The 16,185-nt window shown below is 40.2% G+C and overlaps 1 protein-coding gene across 2 annotated transcripts in view; it reads right to left on the bottom strand.

Annotated features, from left to right (window-relative positions):
* Window positions 1-8,336: 8,336 nt before the first annotated feature.
* LOC132845923 (DENN domain-containing protein 4B-like) overlaps window positions 8,337-16,185 on the bottom strand; it is a 30,558-nt gene continuing 22,709 nt past the window's right edge. The window contains exons 18-29 of one of the 2 annotated variants that reach the window (XM_060870331.1): window positions 15,970-16,114; window positions 15,737-15,877; window positions 15,294-15,516; window positions 14,844-15,120; window positions 14,619-14,723; window positions 14,135-14,310; window positions 13,781-13,934; window positions 13,449-13,691; window positions 13,224-13,323; window positions 12,028-12,193; window positions 11,737-11,795; window positions 8,337-11,643 (exon numbers count right to left, since the gene is read on the bottom strand). In XM_060870331.1, coding sequence (XP_060726314.1) covers window positions 11,498-11,643; window positions 11,737-11,795; window positions 12,028-12,193; window positions 13,224-13,323; window positions 13,449-13,691; window positions 13,781-13,934; window positions 14,135-14,310; window positions 14,619-14,723; window positions 14,844-15,120; window positions 15,294-15,516; window positions 15,737-15,877; window positions 15,970-16,114 — 1,935 coding nt within the window. In that variant the 3' untranslated portion in view covers window positions 8,337-11,497. The remainder of the gene's footprint in view (window positions 11,644-11,736; window positions 11,796-12,027; window positions 12,194-13,223; window positions 13,324-13,448; window positions 13,692-13,780; window positions 13,935-14,134; window positions 14,311-14,618; window positions 14,724-14,843; window positions 15,121-15,293; window positions 15,517-15,736; window positions 15,878-15,969; window positions 16,115-16,185) is intronic. The other variant, XM_060870332.1, reaches the window with a different exon arrangement.

Here is a 16,185-nt window from a genome sequence, read left to right as displayed (position 1 = left end):
TTCCCATTAGCAACTCTGCTGTGCTTACACCTGTAGATGTGGCAGGGGTAGCTCGAAAAGTCATTAGTGCTAGTAGCGGGTCATCCTGCTTCAGTATGCGTTTTGCTGTCTGTACTGCCCGTTCCGCATGTCCGTTTCCTTGTGGATGATGTGGGCTAGAAGTAATGTGCTGGATGTCATACATAACATACAAGTTTCTCCAAACTTTGCTGGTGAACTGTGGTCCATTGTCACTAACAATCTGTTCAGGTATGCCAAACCTCGCAAACAAAGCTTTAAGTTTCTGTACTATGTGCTCTGATGTTGTGGTATGTAACAGAAGGATTTCTAAGTAACGTGAATAATAGTCAGACACCACCAGGTATTGTTTTCCCTGATGCATACACAAGTCTATGGCTATTCGCTGCCATGGCATTTCTGGCCATCCTTCTTTTACAAATTTCTCCACAATCAGTAACTGTTCATCCTTTCGTGTCTGTTTTTATTTCTGTCAGCTTCCGCTGTGATACCGGCAAACCTTTGATGACTGCATTCACATGACAACTCACGTCGGCTGTCAAGAATTCCTCTGTGACATTTAATGGACTGCGTGATAATGGGTTGCGTAACAACAACCAAGGTTTTGCCAGGAGCATACTTCGCCTTTACATTAAACCTCATGAGTCTCATCAGAAGTCTTTGACAGCTCACTGGCACTGTGTCCAAGTCTTTACTATTGATTAGCGGTATTAGCGGCTTATGATCGGTGATCAGTTTGAATGTGTCCATACCTACTAGGTATTTGTAGAACTTTTCGCATGCCCATACGCCTGCAAGGCATTCCTTCTCAATTTGAGCGTACCTTGTTTCTGAACTTGTGAGTCATCTGGAACAATATGCAACCGGCTTCCAGTCGTTATTGTCCTTTTGCAGTAACACGCCACCGACTCCGTAACTGCTAGCTTCCGCTGATACCACTGTTTCCTTTCCAGGATCATTAGTGTGCTAGAACTGGTGTATTAATGAGTGCTTTCTTGAGGTTGCTGAATGCACTTTTCTGTGATTGATCCCATGTCCATGCACTACTTTTCTTGAGCAGTTCATACAAGGGACCCCCTTCCGTTGCAAGGTTTGGAATGTATTTGCCCATATAGTTTATAAGGCCTAACGCTCTCCTCAGTTCATTTACATTTTTAGGCTCTTGCAAGTCTCTTATTGCACATACCTTTTCAGGGTCTGCCCTGACACCCTGTGCATCCACTATGTGCCCCAGAAAACTCAATTCTGCCTTCCTGAACACACACTTCTCCTTATTTTGAGTTTCACACCTAGTTTGAGATCCACACTTTCCATCCTTTTTAACACTTCCTTTAGGTGTTTGTCATGCTCTGCTTCATCCTTCCCGTACACGATAACATCGTCCATATACACAGCCACTCCATTTAGGTCTCCCAGAAGCTCGCACATTTTTCTTTGGAAGATTTCTGGAGCTATGCTAATTCCGAACGGAAGTCTCTTGAAACAGTAGCGTCCCATCGGGGTGATGAATGTTGTCAACAGGCTGCTTTCATGGCTTAATGGAATCTGCCAGAATCCAGATGCTGCGTCCAAGGACGTGAAGACGCTTGCTCAGGCTAATTTAGCTAGGATTTCTTCTGTAGTGGGAAGCATGTATCTCTCTCTTTTTATGTTGTCATTCAGTTTGTTCAGTCCCACGCAAATCCTAACTTCATAACTGGAACCATGGGTGCACACCAATCTGTAGGCCGCATGACTCTTTCCACTACGCCTTGTTCCTCCATTCTCTTCAGTTCTGCCTGAACGTTATGTACTTATGTACTTATGTACGTCGCTCTGGATAAGGCCATCTGCCAAATGCTGTAAATGTAAATGTAATGGCACCCTCCTTGCAGTGTGTATTGCATATGGCTCTGCACCTTCTTTCACGTGAATTTTCACCGGCTCTGTTTTCATAATGCTGCCTCCTTCAAAGACTGTGCTTATTTGCTCTAATCTTTTAACCAGTCCCATTTTAGTAGCAGTTTCTCTACTCAGAAGATTACCGACAGTTTTTCTCCTGTGATCATGTACAGTAATGTCATACTTTCTTCCTTTGGGCTATCTAGTATTATGTTTGAGTGCTGGAGCTGGGTGCTTCGCTGAAGCTTTTTAAATGTCTCTGTATTTATTACATTAACATCCGCCCCAGTGTTAATCTTAAAACTAACTGGCGTATCACCAATCTTAAGCAACACAGTCCATTTAGCTTCTTCACTTTCATTTTTGTTACTCACTGTGCCCAGGTAAAAGCTCTCGTCGCTCTCATCCTTTGCGGTCACTTGTCTCACAGTTTTTGATTTGCACATTCTTGCCCAGTGTCCTTTCCTTTTGCACTTTCTGCATTCTGAGCTTGTTGCTGGACGTTTTACCACACCGGCTACACTCTGTATCTTCTTTTCTCACTACCTCTTTTGTATTTCTCTCTTGTCCAGGGCCTATTTGTTGCCTTTGTTGACTGTTTGGAGGTCACTTCTAGCACGTTGCTCCATGATTGGCCCTCCTGCTGGCTTATCTGCTTTGCAACATCCTCGGCCTGCCGTGTCATCTGCACCGCTGTTTCCAGGGTAAGTGCTGTCATAAGCTGCATTCTTCTGGAAAGTTCTTTATCCATGATTCCTACTACGAGTCTGTCTCTTATGTGTTCCTTTCGGGTTGCACCGAATTCGTAGTACTCACTGAGAGCTCGTAAAGCGCTCTGATGTAGCACTCCACGTTTTCCCCAGGCTTTTGTACTCTTTGATGGAAGCAAGCCCGTTCGTGTATAACATTTCTTTTCGGCATGAAATGTTCAATATATGTAGCAATATGGATGGATGGATATATAGCAATATTTATAATTGCTATTACCATGTATGTCCAGTAGATGGTATATGTACGTTACGAGATGTAAAGATGCGCTAGTGCTAATGCGAAGAAGAGAAGTAAAAAGAAGCATGGTTATGTTAAGCTACATCAGGTGTCCTGCCTGCTTATTTCTCTAATCCTCCTTCAACATAACAACATTGATGCAGTAAAACAAAAACGATCGTGCAAAAATGAGTGGAAAATGAAGACCAAGACAGAGAAAGCAAGTTTCAAGTGTAAAAGATGTGGAACAGAACATTTACCACGTAGTTGTCCAGCGTTTGGCAAACAATGTAGAAACTGTGACAAAATGAATCATTTTGCAAAGATGTGCAGGTCTAAAAAAGTGCATGCTGTTGCAGGAAATGTCACAGGATCATGTGATGACTTATTTGTGGGAGTAGTACAAGCACAATCATTGAAGCACACAAAAGCATCACTGAAAGAAGAATGGACAACTGATTTGGAAATAGAAAAAACTTGATACAGGTGCACAAGCAAATGTCATTCCCTATAGCCTGTTAGAGAAGATGGGCAAGAGAAGAATGTTAAAGAACTCAAATGTGAAACTGTCTACATACACAGGAGAGCAAATCTCAGTGAAAGGTCAGTGTGACCTGGCAGTGAAATATAAGGCTATGCCACTGATTGTCAGATTTGTTGTGACAAAGAGAGAAGTCAAGCCAGTGCTGGGAATTCAAACGTGAAGAATTGAATCTTGTAAAGAGAGTAATGATGATTAATAACCTGGACATATTCACAGAGTATGCAGACGTGTTTGAAGGCATGGGTTGTTTAGAAGGTGAACATTCTATCATAGTGGATGAAAACGTTACTCCAAAAGTATACCCACCACGAAAAATACCAGTCGCCATGAGAGAAAAGCTTAAAGCTGAGCTTGAAAGACTGGAAGGAATGAAGGTGATGATGAAAGTTGAAGAGTCCACAAAATAGGTGAATCCTTTTGTGATTGTGGAGAAGCCTAATGGCAGTCTCGTGACCCTCGTGACCCTCGTGACCTTAATGCAGCAGTGATGCGAGAGCATTATCAATTGCCAACTGTTGATGAGATCACACGTAAGTTGCCCAAGGCTAAATATTTTTCAGTGCTTGATGCAAGCTCAGGCTTTTGGCAAATTAAACTGGATGATGCTAGCTCTCGTCTTTGTACTTTTAATACACCATTTGGACGTTATCGTTTCCTTCGTCTTCCTTTTGGAATTAATTCAGCTTCGGAAGTGTTCCACAAAAAGGTACAGCAGTTATTTGAAGGAATTGATGGAGTTGAAACATATATTGATGACATCCTTGTATGGGCTGAAACAAAAGAGCAGCATGACTACAGGTTAAAACAAGTGTTGGAAAGAGCACGTGTCAAGAATTTCAGATTAAACAAGGATAAATGTAAGATCTGTCTGGATGAAAAAGTATTTAGGTCATATTATAACAAAGGATGGACTGAAACCCGATATGGCTAAATTGGAAGCAGTAAGAGGAATGCCGATTCCCGAGTGCAAAAGAGATGCGTCTCGGTTTCTTGGAATGGTGACTTTTCTTGCAAAATTTGTACCGAATTTATCACAGCATACAACAGCTCTACGTGATCTTTTAAAAGATGAAGTTGAGTGGCAGTGGCAAGATGAACATCAACAAGCATTTGAAAAGCTAAAACTGATGCTGACAGAAACCCCAGTACTTCGCTATTATGATGTGAGCCTACCAGTAACTGTCTCTGTAGATGCCTCCAAAAGTGGTTTAGGAGCAGTTTTGCTTCAAGAGGATAGGCCTGTAGCATATGCTTCTCGTGCATTGACTGTGACAGAACAACGCTATGCTCAGATTGAAAAAGAAATGCTGGCAATAGTATTTGGTGTAGAACGCTTTCATCAATTTGTTTATGGCCGAGAGGTTGAAGTTCAAACAGATCACAAGCCACTAGAGATAATTATGAAAAAGCCACTAAAGAGAGCACCGGCTAGAATTCAAAGACTACTCATGAGACTGCAAAAGTATCAGCTGAATGTAAAATTTCGACCGGGAAAGGAAATGTATGTCGCTGATGCTCTGTCAAGAGCATATTTGGCAGAAACTGGAACTTCAGAAAACGTGGACATTACGGAGGCTCAGGTACATATGCTGATAACAAATGTGCCTGTGTCTGAAAAGAAGTTGACAGAATTTCAGAGAGAAACAGAAAAGGATGCCACATTGAAGTTGTTGAAAATTGTACAATATGGTTGGCCAAGGAAAATAAAAAAGTTCCTAAAGAAATTCAAAAGTACTGGAATTACAGAGAAGAAATTTCTGCTGTTGGTGGAATTCTTTTCAAAGGAGAACAAATTATTGTTCCTGCTTCTATGAGAGCTGATATGTTACATCGGATTCATGAAAGTCATTTAGGCATCGAAAGTTGTAGGAGACGAGCAAGAGAGGTACTCTTTTGGCTTGGAATGTCTAAGAGTATTGAAGACATGGTGAGTCATTGTGAAGTATGCAGTGCACATAGAAGGTTCCAGACTAAAGAGCCACTACATCCTCATAGTGTGCCAGATAGGCCTTGGCAAAAGATTGGAGTTGATTTGTTCACTCATAATAAAAAAGAGTATTTGATCATTGTGGACTATTTCTCAAAGTTCATTGAAGTTGATTTGCTTAAGAATGACACCAGAAGCTTGACTGTGATCAAGTTGCTGAAGTCACAATTTGCAAGGTATGGGATTCCTGAGGTACTCATTTCTGATAATGGACCGCAATTTGCTTCACAAGAATTTCGCATGTTCTCTAAAGAATGGGAGTTTCATCATAAAACAACAAGCCCCCACCATGCTCAATCAAATGGAATGGTTGAAAGGGCTGTACAAACTGTTAAACGTATGTTGAAAAAGACTGAAGCTGATGAAAGGGATCCATATATTTCATTGCTGAATCTGAGAAACACACCTTTGGAAGCCATAGGAGTCTCCCCTGTACAATTACTAATGGGTCAGTGAGTGAGAACAAGATTACCAGCATCAACTGTATTACTAAATCCTAAGACAGTTACTGCTTCAGTGAAAGAGTCATTGGAAACTCCTCAGAAAAAGCAGAAGGAAAAATTCGACCATGGAACAAGACAGTTGCAGAAACTAACAGTGGGAGAAAATATCAGAGTATGGCAAAATGGTATGTGGAATCCAGCACAAGTTACTGCTCTGGCTGAGCAACCAAGGTCTTATGTTGTGGAGACACCTGATGGACGATTGTACAGAAGGAATAGGAAATATTTAATGTCCAAAACAGGGGAATATAAAGCAAGTACTCACAAAACAAATACTGAGGAAGCGGATCAGAGTATGATTAAAGATTGCCACGAACCAAAGGCAGTGTTGGATGAAAAAGAGACTGCAATTACATGTACTGGTCAATTCAAAACACGGAGTGGTAGAGTCATTTCTAAGCCACAAAGACTTATTGCTGAAATGTAGTTTTGCATAATTGCATATTGGAGATTGATTAATAACATTGGATTGTTTAAAGTGTAATGACTTTATGATGTTTAGGATTAAGTTTCATAGCATGCTTGTTAAATATTTAAAAAAAAAAAAAAAAAAAAAAAAATGATGTTATGATATGTGATATTATAGGTATTGTGATCACCGGAAGTGTTTGTAAGTGACGCATGTCATGATGGTGGATATAAGTGTTTCCGGTTGCACCTTTGGCAGGTAATAAATGGCAAACAGGTGATTTGAAAGCACGACTGACTCTTTGGCGTCTTATTTACTCACACGTAACACTTTCTACATCCTGCCAAATACTGATCCCTATTTATCTACATACTGCCAAATACTGATCCCTATCCGGTAATTGTATCCGGTCATTGTATGCAATTCTAAAAACCTCTAGTTTAGGACTTATTATTGAATAATAGAAGTAGGTATGACAGCACACAGAGCCTCACTGTGGAGATCCTCACTCTGGAGTCTGACCGAAGTTTTTGCCATCGTTTGCGGTTATTACTATGTTTTAAGCTAAAATTGACCGGTGACGTGGTTTGAGTCCATGGGTTAATTACAAACTCTCAGTAATTATAAATATTAATTCATTGTGATTATGCTATATTGTATTGTATATACACTATATTGTAGTGTAAAGAATTATAATGGCACAGTTTGTCCTAATACCCGACTACAAGTGCCAACTTTATCTCTGTTGGTGGTTTGTCATTAAGAAAATCTCTCTCTTAATCTCTGAGACTGAGACAGTGACACAAATAGGCTGATTTGAGTAGTTCAGAGACTGCTGAACTCCTGGCTTTTTCATACCTTAAAGAGTTTAAACAGAACAGTGTCATGTGCAGTGGTTGAGCAAAAACACCTTGTTGATGATAAGAGGTCAGAAGAGACTTGCCAGGCTGGTTCATTAGCTCCTATAATCACTCTTAGCCAACTGTGGGGAGCAGAAAATTAACTCAGAATGCACAAGACACCAAACCATGAGGAAGATATGATTGGCTTTCAGTGTAAGGTTGCAGTCATTATGTGATATAATCATGTCATGAACCAGAATTCTAAGCAGGAGCCCCTGCCCGGTATTAACATGATGTTCATTATAAAGTGAGTGATGAGTGTGTTAGCTCTGCCACTAGCTGCTACACAACCCTATGGTTGTTGAACAATGTTTGAGGTCTTCTTTTCTTCTTCTTTTTTACTTGCTGATTTAAAAAAAAATCCCTTGGATCCAAAACCACTTTGGCAAGTCTGGGTGTTGTGTGGTATAGTCATGAGTGGACCATCACATCGTTAACTTCTCCATCTGACATTTTCCTATATATTATTTAAATACATAAATAACATATATCTGTTGTAGTATTTGCCAGTGTATTTTTAATTCACTGTGTTTTTGAAGCTTAATTTGGATTGTCTCGGTTTTTAAATGTTCTGAACAATATTTATGGAGAAATGTTTGTTAGTGACAAATAGACAAAGCTAAATTGTCTACTTAGAGACTCAACAAACATATTCAAAGTTATATAACACTGCAATTCTACAGTTGTGTTAGCAGCCAACTTCAGCTGTGTGTTTGAGAGTGAAGAAAATTCGTCTGTCTGTTCATAATTAAAGTTGTCCAACAGAGAGACATAAATTAGCCATGTCACCATGCAGTGGTTATTAAACTCGACCTGGTAACACACTATGTCACTTTGTGCAATAACTACACATGGATACATTGGCGGACTTCCAACTATGCTGTCATTTATACCGCCCACCTTCACTGGTAGTCTAGTAACACACAAACACTTTAAATTTTATAGGTTTGTTTTTTAAAAGAACAGAATAAAAGAACAATACTGTGTATTAGAGGCAATAAAATATATATTAGTCAAAATATTTAGTAGTTTAAAAGAGCATGTTGTAATCCAGAGGTGCTAATGATATTTTCTAGAGAGGGGAATAAACACAAAACTCAGAAAGTCACTTGAAAACAATTAGTTCCTCTAAATATTAATACAAGGTTCACTATTGCTGTGCATTTCGGATATTGAATAAAGTGTATGGTTCACATTTATGGCTCAGTCCCTGTTTAGTGATGGAGAATTTTCTTGACGTTGCTACAAACAACCTAATGTCTAATTAGTGCTGAACATCAATATTTACAAGTAATGTATGAGGGACTTTAATGATGTCAGGTCAGAGTTTGAATGCTGTTACACCATGGCCAAAACCAATCCACCATTTTTCTAATCAACAAAACACAACCATGAGGGTTTTTTCCAACATTAAAAAAAAAGAAATCACAACAGAACTTACTATATAAATTACTACAGCAAACACCACACATCTTAAATATAACTCTGCAAATCCTTTGTTTTTCCATTTAATTTTAAAAAATAAAAACTGTCCTAACTCAGATTTCCTCATGTTGCAGTCTGATGCATTAAAATACAGTGAAATCATTGCAGACCTTTTTGAGCAAAACTCCCTTTGGCATGCTGCCCCCTGCTGGTCATCATTATACAACACGGCACAACAAATGGGCAAAAAAGAGGACTTCATTCCTGAACAGGAACATTTTTTTGACTTGTTCATCCTTTTTTCTTTCTTTTTTTTAAAACCTGTAGCTAATTACTAACAGTAATTTCAGTGCTGATTTTTGTCCTAAGACTAAACATTACACAACATATTGCTATCATCATGACCTTTCTATACGGAAATGATTCTAGCTATATTAATCACAGCTTTCCACCTCTAGTTAAATATTCAGAGGAACATGTAATCTCATACAAACTCTATCTCTCTTCATTATAAGGTGACTTATAACCCCACACAGAAACATATATGCGCTTCACCACTTTGAACATACACGACAAGTAAAAGTGTTATGACTCGTAAAAAAAGCCACAGACAGTTTGCAGAAGGAGAACAGACACAAAACATAGCAATTATTTAAGAGAGAGGAGGTAAAGGACATCGTGAAGGCTGTTGTCACATTATAAGGCTGGACGCAATAGTAATATAGATTGGCAAAACAGCTTATCTAAGGATGTTCCTATTAACCAAATTGCTAAATGATCCGAAGCCACGGTGATGGACGAAAATTTAGACAGACTTGGCACTCACCTACTGCCAGGTATCTAACACATCTTCAGTGGAAATATTAGGTCAACCACATGTTTTTAGATCAGCAGTAGAGATTTAATTTTTAGATGCAATGAGAAGCACTGACACAAGGATACCCCTCCAAAGCCAGAATGAAAGAAGCTAGATAAGGCCATCAGGGAGGAGGATTCATTCTCACTCAGTTTCACTGTGAGGAGTGATCCGAGAATCAGTTTAGCATTGCAAAACTCCTGCTGATACTAAATGAGCTGTAGTTCAGTCTGACAGTGCTGTATGAATTTAACGATAATGTGCGTGACTCTACGACTTGACGGTTGTGCGAGTATGCAAATTAGTGAGGCGTGTTTCTGACTGTAGTACTGATACAGTCCTACATAGTGCGAAGGGGTTGAGCAAGGTGTGTAAGTGGCTCTCAGGGCATTAGTACAACCTAAAACATACTGCAAAAGGCAGAAAGGGTTGGAAACACAAACGCACGCACACACACAAAGACATACACATGCGCAAACAGGCACAGATGCACACAAACACACACAGCTGTTCAATGGTCCAGCAAAAGTAAAGCATTAAGCGTTCATGTAGCAGGTAGCAGTGTGGTTTGGCAGGAGTCTGTAGTCGATTGACATTAGCACAACACTAATACACCACCATCCAGCTAAACCACTGCCCCACATGCTACACATGAAATTTACCATTTTCCCTTTTCTTTCGATATACCCCTCAATGCAGAAACAACAATTTCTTGAGATGGAGACCTTCTACCTAGGTGGATATAACCAAAAGTTCAGTAGGAGGAGACAACTCAGTGCAATAGAGGCTGGATAACCGTGCCCTTGATTGAGGGGTTTATGGAAAGTAAGGTTAGGTTTAAACACAAGAAAATGGAAATGTAAGGCTTTGTTTCCCCCCAATCAATAAATGTCTGGGTGACTGAAAGCTGAACACACACATCACAAAGGCTCAAACACACATCTAATGTTTTTAAAACAATAAAATCAGATGGCAAACAAGTAAAACAAAAAAGGAGGTAAATTCCAATTAGATAGTCTTTTGGTTATGAGTCTTTACCAGAGCACAGTTCCAAACGTTCATACTCAGGCAGTTCAGTCTTCAGTGCTCTTTTGGGTTGTCTGTTATACCCATCACCTCTGTGCTCCTGTTTGTAGAGCAAAATGCTCTTCACATCCCAGCAATCCGTACCACAACATAGTCCTTCCTCCTCTTCAGTGGCTATAAGTTTGAAGTTTCATCCCAGCGTTTTGTTGGCGTTCATGCACACAGTTTCTCTCTCACAGCTTAGTTGCTAGAGGCAGGCACAGCTAACCATAAGTAGCAGAAGATAATAAGACCTAATATACAAAGTGACTACAAGAGAGAGGAACTTAAAGGGTTCGAAAATGTAGGCTGTCTCATAAGATACAATCACGCGCACACACACACACACACACACACACACACACACACACACACACACACACACACACACACACAATCTGCACTCTGATGGAGTAATGGGAGGCCTTGTCTGAAAAACATATAGTACATAGTGTGATGCTGGTATAATGATGATTTACTTGATGCATAGACCAGAACGCCACTGAAGCATGACTACAGTGTCTAGGTTTACTTACTTGGCAAAGAGAAAACTCAGCCCAGCGTCTAAATTTGTCTAAATTTCTGATGCACTACAGATAGAAAGATCTGGTAAGACATGCCCCATTAAAATAAACTGAGGCAACTTCAAACAAATAAAAATGAACAAAATAACAGATTCTTGGCCAAAGAGAATTGTTATCTTGCCCAAAGAGTTTTGCAACAAGTACCGTGTGCCTAAATCCGCAGAGTGACAGGAGAAAAAGGGTTTCAGAGCAACGGTCCATTGACTGCTATGTGGAGATGTGTGAGACACGATGAAATAAAGGTCCAGTTAGAACTGACTTTGGGAGATAATTGCAGAAGGCAGCCACTGAGATAGAGAAGGTTCCCAGCTGTAAAGCAGGAGTGTTTATCAACCCTCAGCAGTCTAGGGGCACTAGAAAACAGCGTCTGCAGTCCACAGCTTTGGGGCTCGGTGGCTTAGCTCTTTTCCTCTTCAGCTCCTCACGGCCCAGGGAACTACTCAGCCTGGTGTAGGCAGCTTTGTACCTCTTGTCAAAAGCAGCTGGAGTGCAGAGAGGCATAATCAGTGTGACAGTTAAGGGACCTGGTGGCCAGAACTCTTCTTATTTTTTAGTGAGTTATTTAGTTTACTCACCGACATGGTCTTTGCCCATCGCAGCCAAAGTCAGAAAAAGAAATTCCCTGTACAAACTCCTGTGAGTAGGAAAAGCAAGTGAGTTATGTGTTACACTTTGAAGTGTAATAACAATCTCATTCTCCTATATTAAATATTTCTTTCCTTAATGTACAGCTTAGTGTGTTGATCAGCAAATTTCTTTGATGTTTGATGGCAGTACATTGACATATGGGTTTATTTTCTAGCTGGTTTTTATACAGTAAACTATGATCCCCACAACATTTGTTCGCATGAACCTGTTCTCCTCACCTCTGTATCCGGGGATAGCCTGGCTGCTTGCTGATGGTGTCCAGGAAGAACGTGATGGCCTTGTGCACTTCATTCATACCGACACAACGCAGGACTTCCTCCAGGAAGCTCAGGGTGAAGGGATGGTTGTGTCTGCGCCATGCATAGTTCCGCATCGGTACTCCACCTGGCAGAAAAGAAACACAAACGAAACAGTCAGTGATGTGTACAACACAGGCAGAGTCAATCTTTCATCTTGTATATAAACTGATTAACAAAGAAACTTTATTTAGTATGTATTTTAGACATTTGAGCATTTTACAAATTTGGATAAGCTCAAGTTATTTTGTACTGGTTTTGTCAATTTGTTAATTTTGTCACCAGAAATAAACACACCTGCATTCTTGTGAGTGTTAAGGTGCAGCTGGAACGTTTAAAATCTTGTGGTGCTTTGGCTCAAAAATCTGTGCGTTTTACTGTCTGCTAAGCGCCACCTTAACATAGACGCAGAGGCAAAATGCCATTTTCCTGACTTCAAGCACAGACATAAATCCTGTCCCATTTTGTAGAACCCAGTTTTGTGGCTCTATACTATTTATGACAGCATACTCCGATATAAATAGTCTACTTTCTTATATAGTAAACTTTACCTAAAAAATAGCAAACTTTACCTATATACAATATACTGAACTGCTTCCTTTTATCTTTTCACTAAAAAGGTTTCAACTGGATATTTTCTAAATAAATTCTATGCCTTAGAATGAGTAAATGCCCACAACAAAAAAATGCTCAGATATGAAAAATGCTCTCGTGCCAGTCAGCCATTCTTCTGATCCAGCCTGTCAAATATATACATAAAATCTACACATGAAATCAAACTGTGTATCATTACTAAAATGTACTCAAAACAGCTGTCAGGGACCATTTATATCTAATTGGATTCATTTGGCTCCAACTCAGTTTTAACACTAACACATATCAAAAAAGAACCTACATGCACCAGCACTAGACCTGTATGCTTTATTTTTGCCTCTGTGTTATGATCATACAATATTTCAGCAAGATTAGTTGAAGATGATCCATCTGTTTATTCAGGTTGTTGTTATGTTACAGATAGGAACCTCTACTTGAAGCTTAAAAGATAAGCAGGTCTGTTGGAAAAGCAATTTTCTGTAGTTCTGTATGCATCGTGTCTGCATGCATGCGACTCTACTTACTGTGTATTCTCCAGAGTACATAGAGAGGAGGCCAGTAATCTGTATCAGGTGTCAAAGTGTCCCACAGTAACCTCACCCTTACTGAAGTGCTCTCTGAGCTCTGGAACACACCGCATCAATGTTACACAATCATATCTACTTTATTACCTAAAATCTCTGTAATAGACAGTGTAGATGTGTGTGTGTGTGTGTGTGTGTGTGTGTGTGTGTGTGTGTCCCTGGTACCTGTGAAATCTTTGAAGCTAATGGAGATGCCCGCACCAGCTGTAGGAGATTACTAGGAAGGCCAAGACGAGTGAAGTACCAGACCAGATTCCAGAAGAGGATGGAGTGGCTGTCCAGTAACTGGACCTGAGAGAGAACACTTTCGCCCTCATTCTCCAAAAGACTTTCCAGTTCTTTACGCAAGACCAGAGGGCTCAGGTACGCTACTGTCACCTGAGGGGTGCCACCCAAAGATGAGGAGTTCTAAACACACACACAAGCATTTCCATGCTGTCAATCAAATACACATGCTGAAACAGAATATTTGAAAAGACTAGAGAATGCAGTCTTACTAGAGTATTACTGCTGTTCTCAGAGTATGTGCTGGTCTCTGAACTGGAATCGTGCTCATTCACACCGTTATACAGAACACCATCATGGCCAGTAGGGGGCCTCACAGCACTCTCCACCTCATCCTCCATGTTCCAGTTACTGCGATACTGACTGCTTTTCCGTGTAATGAATACATTTCATACACACACAGTAAAAAAGAAAACGGAAACACTTTAGTCGATCAACGTATCTGTACAGCCAAAGTTTTGACTGCTGGTTTATTTCTGATGTTTCACTATTGTATGGATACAATAATCACATTTTCAATTCAGAACAAACTTCAAAACAGAGCTGGTATGCTCAGGACATATTACCTTCCGACAGGCCCAAGGTCACAGATCTCTGCATTAAGCAGTGGTACGAATGTTGCTGAGCAAAACGGGCAGCTGGAGTTAAGATTAGAGTCATCAGATGTCCAGCCTGCCATAATTTCCTCATCATACACCAACGAGTTGCAGCTCCGACAAAGTGTGCAGCTCGACATTGATACCTGGGCAAAGAAACTAGCTTTAGATCCCCTATTTTCACAAACCACTATAACAATCAAAATAATCATTTTTATTGTTTAGAAATGCATTTTAATTGGAACATCATCTTTGATTCAAATATGTCTTGGAATGGTAAAGTACTTTTGCAAGAGACATGACAACATGGTGACATTTTCTTGATTGGTAACAGTCTGGGTTTTGCCACTTCAGGATATGAGTCAGTTGTTTCAAAAGGAAACCATATATAAAAGAAAAGGAGAAAAAAGAGAAGTTCTGTATAAAACCAAAGTCTTTTTCTCTGTAAAATTACCTCTAGCCCCACCCCTTCCTGTGTAGAATCCCATGACTTCCTGAGAGAAAAACCAGAATTTGGAGGCTCTGACAGGTCAATGTCACTACCTACAGACAATGAGCTCTGAAAGAAAAAAAAAACAAAAGCAAAAGACAGTCAGTACTTGTACTTGTAAAGCATATTACACTGATATATTTCTGCTGTATCTTGTAATCTGACTGTTGGAGTGAAGCTATCTCTGACCTCTGAGGTGGCATTGTAGAGTCGCTCTTTGGCTTTCAGCAGAGTTTCAGCCACCTGCGATTTGCGAGACTGTCTCTGTTCAGATGATTTGCGTGACGGGCCGTTAGCGGCAGGTCGCCGTTCGTCCATGCTGGCTGCACGGCGTGATGAGTTGCGGTGACGCGTGGGTGTGAGAAGCTGCTGTAGTTTACCTGCCAGTCCACGATTTGGGGAGTGTACGTTGTTGTAGTTCTCATCTACTGCCTTGCGATTCAGCGTTTCCCGCTGCTCTGCAGATCTGAAGGTGGATGAAGCAATAAAATAATAAAATTATTTTAATCATGGCGTTCATTATTGTAAAACAAATCACAGAAAAACAAGTTCATTGAACAGATTACAAAACTATGATTATTGCAAAGTAAAACATGAATACCAGAACAGTTTATTATTTAGATTAACTCTGATCTTTACCTGCCGTCTCTCTCAGTCGGCTGGTACACGCAGTCTGTATCTGATTCTGCACACTCCTTGTAAAAGTTGGACAAGCAGATGTCACTCCGTCGCACTCTGACATGGTCATCAGGGGGAATTGGGGACGGTGTAACCATATCACGAGGATTAATAGGAGGTTTGCGGGACGCAGGGTCATCATTGCTTTTGTTTTGGAGCATTGCTTTCCTAGCTAACATAGATTCTGTGAGAAATACAACACAATTACACTGTCTTTATTAGATCTTTGTACTACAGATACAGACAGTGTTCTTTATGCAAATAAATGACTTAATTATTTCTGTATAATTTCTGTTGGATATCTCAAATTCACAGAACAATTGAAATGTAGCTGTGGCTGTATCTTTTTGAAACTGAACAAGATGCAGCAATACTAAGGTAAGCAGCATTTGCCAGACACTTACTGTCAGGACGCATACTGCTTAGACTGTTGCTCTTAGTGATGGGACCAGTCAAAGATTCATGACTCGAACTTTCACTCAAACCACTCCAGCTGGTCTGACGTACAAGAGTGGAGTGAGGGAGAAGATTACAGTTGGAGTTACCTACAGCACAAAAAAATAATCAGAAGCTCAGGTATGACCATAGCTATACTACCCTATTTTTCATGGAGCTAAACTGTTCAAAGCACACAAACCTTGTTTTGAGCTAACAGAGTCACTCTTTTGCCTGTGTTTGATTGGTTGCCTAAACTGTGCCACAGCCAAAAGAACGTTGCGAAGCTTGGCCCATCTAAGGCGACCTCCCTGATTGGTGGATGGCCACTTGCTCTCCAGAACAGCCTAAAAAACACAAGAAAGGAAAACAAGTTGAATGGCAGTGATGGAACTGAGTGGTACATTTGAGTAGCTGA

The sequence above is a fragment of the Tachysurus vachellii genome, chromosome 5 (assembly GCF_030014155.1).
Source record: "Tachysurus vachellii isolate PV-2020 chromosome 5, HZAU_Pvac_v1, whole genome shotgun sequence".
Classification (NCBI taxonomy): Eukaryota; Metazoa; Chordata; class Actinopteri; order Siluriformes; family Bagridae; genus Tachysurus; species Tachysurus vachellii.
Note: the sequence above shows the minus strand (reverse complement) of the source record. Positions and strands in the feature narration are given on the sequence as shown.